Genomic DNA, 8,899 nt, shown 5'->3' on the forward strand with positions numbered 1-8,899 from the left:
TCTTTCTGCAAACTCCATACAGAAAGGCCCCAGTCTGGGATTTGAACCCAGAACCTTATTGCATGACAGTGGTGCTACCGTCGGCCTCACTATGCAGCCAACAATAAAATAAAATAAAAAATGTATTCATTTACCTTTAACAGCCAGAGAGATGAATCAAATGAACTGTCGTCACTCTGGGGTGACTGATTGTACTTCTGTTAATATGAGTTCATAACAAATCATTTTATTCTGTTTTAATTACAAATACACACAGGAGCAACCAAATAAGGTCAGCCTGTAGGGTCTATTAGCAGATTCTTTATCAGCTTTCGTTTCCTTCCTTATTTGCTTCTGGGCAATCAGATTACGATCGTCCTCCATAGTTTAAACTCCATGTTGCATAACCAAAGGCAGTAAGTCTGATCAGAGCCTGAGTGGTTGAATCCACATCCAGATGATCAGGATGGTTCCCTTCTTCTTCATTCACCTGCTACTGACGGCTCTGCTGCTTCAACGCACTGAAGAAAGTGAGTACAGTACAGTATTGTTTGTTTGTCTAATAATAATCCATTTTTTGGGGTAGTTGTGTTGAACAGATTTACAAGTTACGCGTATAATATAGGTAATAGGGACCTACTGGATGAAAGTGGTTATTATTCTCTAAAGGAATAAAGTTCTTCAGTTTTGATTTCTTTTCTTATCTATTGTGTGAAATTATCTAGACATTTTTTGCAACGACAGAACTGTAGTCTTTGCTATCTTTCTGTGTCCTATGAGAACCATGAGGCTTTGGGATTTTGTCTGTATTCACCCTGATGAATACAGACAGCAAACTAGACAGATAGAAACATAGGGTGACCATATTTTAGTTTGGGAAAACCCGGACAACCTGCAGCGGGGGGGGGGGGAACCAGGACACCTTGGAGCGGGGGGGGCGGGGGGGGGGGTGCTGGACAGAAAGTCTAAAAGCGAGAAAACTACATACATTTGCGCTTTCGCATGTTGTTGGCGTACTGACAGCCATCTTCTGATTTAGAACAGGGCTGCCCGCACTGACGCGGCTCAGGGATTACGTGACACGCAGCGCCGTGCGCAGTGCCCTACAATGCACTGTAAGCTATGAAATGTGTTTTGAGGCAGTTGACCAAAATCCCGGACGATTTTTAAATTCCCCCCGGACATCTTTTTAGGTCTGAAAAGTAGGACATGTCCGGGAAAAAGAGGACGTCTGGTCACCCTATAGAAACATGGCATGTCATTTTGCCACCAAAGAAGAAGAAGAAAAAAAAAGACATTAAGAAATGTAATCTTGTTCATTTAATAGGCACACGTTGACTTTATTGTTTGGGCACAAAAACATTGCTGAATGTTTTGCCTGTCTCACCGGGTTGTTCTGGTCACAGTGCTGCCCTCGTGTCTTTTTGCCTCGACTCTCCGAGGTTTTTATAATCTGTTTGAAAGTTTTGATATGATATTGTTGGTTTTCGTAGCTTAGCCTATTGACGCAACCTTTCTGAATTCTTTCCTATTATCAACAGATCTGGAAAAGAGTGAAGAGCGGCCTCTCGTTGCTCGGTTTGGGTTACGCAATGACAAAGTTGCATCATTTCAGATTAACAGCTAAAATCTGTCAATCCCTGCCAAATGGACCGACTGTCCAGTTAGTAGGCGACCAAACTAGAACAGGATCACCTGATGCTGTTCAAGTTTACTCAACAACACCGATGAACATTTTCATTTTCAAAGGAAACGTCCAACCAAGTGTATTTAGTCTTCTTCTTAATCATTCATTATTTTCTCTCTACAGAGAAGGAACCGAGGAGACAGAAGCCACCTGAACATGATGAAGAGATGCATCATCAAGAGTTTTGCTTGAGAATTCCCGAAGCTCCTCGGTCGACCGGTTTGCATTTTGAAACCCCACAGCCTACAAAGTCCGAACCCAAACTAGCTAGAAAAGAAACCAACAGTCTCAATCTGGCTGCACCAATACCCAGACAAGTAGGACAACCTGATGTTCATAGATCACCGATGCCTGGGGAAGAAAACTCTCCATCTGCTGATGGTCCTGAAGTAGTACCAAGGATCGCCCCCGTTGATTTAAACAGTCCAGGTGAGGCCTCTTCCCGCAGAGTTTAGAGGTGTTTTCACACTTAGTAATCCGGTAGACTTGGTTCAACTGAGGACCGAAGTTGCAACATTTTTACATTTCCAGCTGATGTGGTTGACTTCTACACTGCAAAGTCGAACAGACGAAACCTTTTGAATAACCTGTTTCTCTCCTCGCCTGTGGTGACGCGGCACCGTGAACGAGTGAAGGAAATGACACACAAACTTCTGAACATGATTTCGAGAACAACTTCCGTCTTCGCGGAAGTTGTCAGATTTTAGCAGTTGTAGGATTTCTCTTTTGTCTTTCACAAAAGACCAGGAGCCATTTCGCCCGCTAGTGCTGGACATGCACGTTTGTTTTGATTGTATGTACCCAGAATGCCTTGCGTTGCTTTTGGAGTGCCCAAAGGCCTTGTTGTTACAGGATACTTTTCACTAAAGACAAACCAACCCTTAGCCAGTATTTTCATGAGGTCTTTTACTTTTTGTGCTGGCTAAGTTTTGGCAAATGCTTAAGCATAGTGTTGTCACTGTCGATTGATTTACCAACCAATTTGAGCCCTGTTACATTCATGAGCAGATGCACCAAATGAGATCCTATTTCTTCCTGGCTGGCTAACTTGTCGCTTCAGTTTTTGTCATTGAATGTTCATGTTCTGTTTGATCATACATGCATTTTGCTTTGCTGAATGTCAGATGGGCACGTCAAAGTCTCAGACGGATGCTACTGCAAAGAGCAAAACCAGAAGCCGTCCATTGAGAACTACCAAGTCAGCAGCCTGAGCATACGCTATCCCAGTGAAACCTGCAGATCAACTGAATACATGTGAGTCGGTGTGTGTTTACGGGAGACGATGCTTGAAGAGAGCAGGTTAAAATTCTTTGTTAACGCGAATGTATTTCTTTCTGTGTAAGTTGGGGGTTTAATAGTTTCTACGGGATCATCATAATGCTTGTTTGTTGAACTCAAACAGGATCAGCAATGCCTCCACCTCTTGTCTTTCAGTGAAGTTTTAAAAGACGGAAGGGAAGTTTGTGCGACGCAGTTCAGCCTTGTGGCTCATTTTTATCGGTACGTACAGAAGATGCTGCTCTGCAGAGAGATATCACAGTTTCCTGCGAAAGGCACAGCTTCTGCGGGACGTCTTATCTCACATAGTCAGAGTGCACTCAAAACTATTTCCTGGCAGATTAAAAAGCGACTTTTTGAGTATCCATGGCGACAGTTTCCCCTAAGCTGATTTACTGATAAGAATGTACGACTCAACCGACCCACAGGTCTCTGCCCAGATGGGTACCGAAGCAAAGGTCAACAGCATCACCTGAGATCTCATCTACTACACATCAGACCACAACATCCACCCCGACACGCCTGGCAACCACAACCGATGGTTCTGACTCAATTATACGTTATAGAGATCCAGATGGAGGCGAATACGTTTTGTAAGTTTTACCTGTTAATCTGATGCTCGCACTGAACAATATTTCATGTCTAAGTAAAGACATTTTGTATGTTAACAGCACACAGCACAATTAATTTACCTTTAACTTTGGCAAACAAAGAGCAAATGTTACCAAATGTACTGGATTTATTGTTGATGATGAGAGGACAAAACACAGTTAAAGACTTGCTGGTCAATTCATTTGTTCCCATGAACAAACAGGGAAAAACAGATTATTTTAGGCTGCTAAGATATTTGGTTCCCCCCCTTAACTTTGGCAAATAATGAGCGAATGTTACCAAATTCACAGGATTTGTTGTTCATGAACAGAGGGCAAAAAATAGTTAAAGAGTTTGTGGAAAAAATAATTAGCTCCCATGTTATGGAGGGGGAACAGATTATTCCAGACAGCTGAAACATTTGGTTACCCCCCTCATAACTTTGGCAAATAAAGAGCAAATGTTTAGAAATTCTCATGATAGTCATGTGTGATAGTATGTTTGAGTCACCAAAACGTAGAATTTTTTAATCCAGTTCTCTGTCATATTTTACATTAGAACAGAATCTTCCAGACAGCCTACACTCAGGCTTAAGTGTCAAAAGTCTAAAAAAAAAAAGACAGATTTTCTTGGTGATTAAAAAAAAACAACACAAAATGATTTAAGAAGATCTTCACACAAGACCTCGTTTATTTATTTATTTTGCAATGTTGTTATTGCAGCTGCCGATTAAACTGAACCTTACAGCCTGGACATGATTATATGAGTTGTTTTACCGAGAAATCAAACAGAAGCGACCGACTTCTCGGCACTGCAGCCTCTCCGGAGCAGCCGATTCTAACAGTGATTCTAACAGTGAAACTCATCTTAGTTTTCAGAGTAATTTAGTTCAACTCTAAGATGGATAAAGGGAATATAATAAGAGAAATCCTTTCTTCATCTCAGTCACTCTTTTTTCAATTTATGCCAACGTGTTTTCATTTGTCATATTTTACTTTTGCCAACAAATTATGTTCATTGGGTATCATCCATCCATCGTCTATGTCCACTTACCCTTGCGGGGGGGGCGCAAAAAGTGGGTACGCACTCTATGCAAAGCTTAGGAGCGCTGTGCTAATGGGGGCGCCGAACAAATTTTTGGAGAATGTTATTTATTATTTTTTTCATTTGAAATGTGTTTTCTAAGCTGATGACAGAGAGCTAAAGATGGAAAGACAGGAAAAGAAGCTCTTGGGGGCGGAAAAAATATGGAAGAGGAACAAAGGTAGAAATGTTTTATAGAGATTTTTTTAAAAAAAAGCTTTTCAATGTGGTTGACAAACAGTAGCTAAGTTATTTCAGTCTGTCAACATGAGGCTTGTAAATATTCAGGGTAGCTTCAGTTACTATGACAGGTCACTGCTGTCTTGCGGTTGTGCTGCAGTGAGAGGCGAGTCGGGGGTTTGAACCCCTCAAGGCAACAGCCCCCTCTCTCTCCACCCCCCCAATTATCCGTTTATTTATAACAACTGCTGCGTGTTTGTAAGTGCTTTCAGTCTGTAATTATAATGTGTAATTTTTTACATTCTCTTTTCATGTAGTCAGTGTCCTAATCCCCATCTTCCTGCTTGACAAAAAAAAAAAAAAACGTACATATATATATATTGGGAAAGAAAAATCCAATGCTAACTTGGCAGTGCTCTGATGGCTCACCCTAAAGGAGCCTTCCGTCAGTTCTGCAGTAGAGTTGTTTCTAATATAAAAACTAACCTTCCACCATTCCCACAGGGAGACACACCGTGTTAAGAATCCAGTGGAGAGTATTTCATACCTCAAAGGTAAAAGCTATATTTTCTAGGGATTGTTTAAAGTGACTTTGGTAGAAAACAAACAACAACAAAAAAAAAAGACCAAAAATTCCAGAAGCGATTCAGCTTCAGTCAAATTATTTCATACTTTTTTGGGGGGGGGGGTACAGGCTTGCCTTTAATGACATCAACATGTGGCAAAAGGATTTGGTGCTTTTGTTTACTTGATGGCTTTGGTTGGAAACGGCACAGATTAAAATAGCGTCACAGATTTGTGTCTTACTTACATTTACTTGGCTGCAGTGAGTTGAGTAACTTTTTGGAAGAAATGTACTTTTATGAGTCTTTTTTCTAACATCAGCTTTTTATTTTTACTTAACTAATATTGTGAAGTACTGCTGCTGTTACTTGAATACAAATTCTGGCTGCTCTACCTGCTGTAGTTTGCTTCACTGACTCAAAACAGACTCACCTATATTTACTACTTACTACTTTGTTTCATAAATTTTACATAAAATTTTTTTAAGTGGTTCTTTTGCCTAAATTTGGTGTGCTATCATTATATTGTTTAGTTGTACTATTTTTTATTATTCATTGTAGTTTTTAAATACCATAATCTGCACATAACCTTATCATTTTTGTCTGTCTGGCTACATAATTTTGAAATATTTAGACAGATGTTATGATCAGTTTACTCATTATCATAGCAGCCTTTTGAAGAAATACTTCTTTTCTTTTTTACTTTTATGTGAGTAATTTCTTGGACGGCAACTTTTACACTTTTGAAAGTGTAAAAGTCTCATACGCTTTTTAGCATAAGGGAAAGAAATATGCTAAACAGTCGCTTCTCATGCTTGATTAAATGTTTTGGGTCCTTCTGCCTCAACTCTGGCTTTTAAACATTTCAAGGTAATACACTGATAAAACTCAGAGTTTGATGTCATAATCCGACGCAATATTCAAATATTAAAAGTTGTGTTTTAATAAAAAATAAAAATACCAGATGTTAAGTCTAGAAATAATCAGACTTTGACACTAATGAATCCATGATGTTTGTTCCAGTTAGTGGATTCAGTTACTAAAACAGTGAACTTTTCAATAATACTTCAACAATTGATTGTGAGTTATTTATGGCCATATTTATTCACTGTCTAAAGTTTCAGATGATCTGATCTGATTTTGTACTTCTGAAATGTGTTTCTCCTTCTCCAGTTTAGCCTCTTTATTCCCAAGAAACATGCTCACATTGCACTTTGTGTTTATCAAGCTGTACAACTTTTTATATTATATTTTTATTGCTTTCATACCAGTCCCTGAAGGCCATAGGATTGATCAGATTGGACCTCCGAATTTTTCTGTTCTCGAAGAACTTTGCGCCAAGTGCATAGGAATTGTACCGTGGAACGACTTTGACCTGAAGGACGTTCACTTGGTGGATTTGAAACTCCAATCATCCAAATGTCCCGCCTTCATCTCGTAAGGTTTTCTCTCTGCTGTGACACGAGCAGTGCGATTACGATCACCGCTTCATTTCTAATCCCACGTCATAATTTACACCCAGCGATGTGTCTTTTGCCTTCCAGTGTCAGCCTGACTGATGGACGCCAAATTTGTATGGATTCTTCCCACCCTGAGTTCCAGCAGTTTCTGGACAAGTTGGAAGTTAAAGAACCTTAGATCTGACACTTAATGTGGTAAAGTTTAAGATTGATGTCAGATTAGCATACCACAAGGAACAGAGACTATATATATATATATATATATATATATATATATATATATATATATATGGTTGGGAAGCAAATACATCATCATCCTTAAATGTTAACTATTAGGTTTAACATTTAGGAAAACTGAGAAAAAGACTAAAATTTAAAATTCATGTACTGCATGGCTTTATGGCTTTTCTTTTTGTTTTTTGTTTCATAACTCCACATGGTTATTCTTTTCAAAGCTTGTAGATAGACATGTTACTAGAATGACGACCTAAAACGTCTCAAAAGAAACAGACACACAGTGAACTGACGGGATGTTTTACTGAAACTTTGATTCAGTTTAAAGCGTCAAAAGATCTTGTGGTAGAAAAACACCTCAATATGTTCTTGTTGACAGGAAGTCTGTTTTGTGATGTGAAGTTTGTCAAAATGAACCTCGCTTGATAAAGTGTAAGAGTCCTATATAGGAAGGATTTTTTGTTGTCGTTTTTTTTTAGGTGTAAACTGAGGTCATGTATGTTTGAGACTCTTATTGTGAAGTTAAAAAGGAAAACTTCCTGCTTTGCTGTGTTTTATTTACACATTTATTGATAGCCCTCGTTACAACAGCATGGATGAAGCCCCGTCTTTTAGGCTTTAGCCCCGCTGCAGAATTAGACAAACCTAGTCACAGTGGACCTTAGTGGAACCTGTCTGTGGATTTTTCTGTGGAATGTCACTCAAAATTATTAGCAGAACATTTGAGTCAAGGTTTCCACTGTACATATTCATACATCTTAAGGTATGTGTTGAGTAAACTACTAAACTACTTGGAAATAATACAGGAGAAATATATATCTAAAAACTTTTGTAATAATGAAGCCTAGGCGCAAATTCAAACTGGAAGACTCTTTTATCCCCACCGGGACCCGTTAATTGAAGCGACCTGCCCACAATCGTCGACCTATCAACGCCGGACCAAGCCACGTCACGTCCAATCATCGACCAAGTCCCAGCTGATAATGACCTTCATTCATGGTGTCCTCCGCTCTCCAGCCGAGCTCAACCCACCACCACCCCTTCTCCTCCATTCGCCCGGTCCTGAGGCCCGCACCCTTCTTCAACCTCCACCACCAGTGCCGGGCCCTGGGGGGATGACGTTCCTAACAGCATCGCGGATGCTCATCTGAAGCCTATCGCTAACGCTGCGATAACCGTTATCCCCAGCGGGGGCCCGAGCGCCAAAGACTTTAAATTCTGTTTGTCAATAAACTCTTCTAATTGTCTTCTTATCTCCGTCTGAGTCTCTCCAGATTGAATTCAAGTATTAAGGTTTTATTTCAAGCAACGTATCCAAGGAGACCAAATGTGTTGTTGAGGCATTTTTTGAAACCTGGAACAGGCACTGACTTCTTATTCCAAAGATCTGAATGAAACAAAACAGATCTTCTAAAACCAGAAATAACTTTTAAAACATCTGTGGCTACAAGTCATAATGATTAGCTTATTATCATCAGTGTGTGAACGTGTGCATGAATGGAAATTTTATGCAAAGCGTCTTTGAGTGTCCTAATAAACCCCTAGTCCGATGTGATTGCCATGGAAACCAAGTATGTTTGTCAAGGCATTTTTGGAAAAAAAAAAAGGAAAGGCCAAGAATTGGACAGAAATCTGACTATTCAAACTAGCATAACAATTTTTCTCAAACACTATTGTTAATATCCCAGACATTTATCCACAAATGTCAATAAGCTAACACATAAGTCACAAAACAATTTAAATTAACACACAAATTTGTTTCACAACACAAATGCAAGAGACCTATTAAAGCTATACATTTCAAAGAAGTCATGAAAATGTCAAAGAATTGGACACCAAAGTCA

General features: G+C 39.5%; 1 protein-coding gene across 1 annotated transcript; it reads left to right on the plus strand.

The window, feature by feature from the left end:
* Positions 1-375: 375 nt before the first annotated feature.
* LOC116733491 (uncharacterized) lies at positions 376-7,598 on the plus strand. The gene is made up of 9 exons (XM_032584344.1): positions 376-509; positions 1,790-2,095; positions 2,791-2,920; positions 3,101-3,166; positions 3,373-3,537; positions 5,303-5,352; positions 6,633-6,798; positions 6,906-7,066; positions 7,099-7,598. The coding sequence occupies exons 1-8, from the start codon at positions 437-439 to the stop codon at positions 6,997-6,999; spliced, it is 1,050 nt and encodes a 349-aa protein (XP_032440235.1). The 5' UTR covers positions 376-436; the 3' UTR covers positions 7,000-7,066; positions 7,099-7,598.
* Positions 7,599-8,899: the final 1,301 nt, after the last annotated feature.

The sequence above is a fragment of the Xiphophorus hellerii genome, chromosome 14 (assembly GCF_003331165.1).
Source record: "Xiphophorus hellerii strain 12219 chromosome 14, Xiphophorus_hellerii-4.1, whole genome shotgun sequence".
Lineage (NCBI taxonomy): Eukaryota > Metazoa > Chordata > Actinopteri > Cyprinodontiformes > Poeciliidae > Xiphophorus > Xiphophorus hellerii.

What these genes read in the sequence shown, in the direction of transcription:
- LOC116733491 (XM_032584344.1), top strand. Translation starts at nt 437, where the DNA reads ATGATCAGGATGGTTCCCTTCTTCTTCATTCACCTGCTACTGACGGCT. An exon ending in TGCAGATCAACTGAATACAT is followed by an intron (nt 2,921 to 3,100) that starts GTGAGTCGGTGT and finishes CTTGTCTTTCAG; the next exon opens with TGAAGTTTTAAAAGACGGAA. An exon ending in AAATGTCCCGCCTTCATCTC is followed by an intron (nt 6,799 to 6,905) that starts GTAAGGTTTTCT and finishes TTTGCCTTCCAG; the next exon opens with TGTCAGCCTGACTGATGGAC.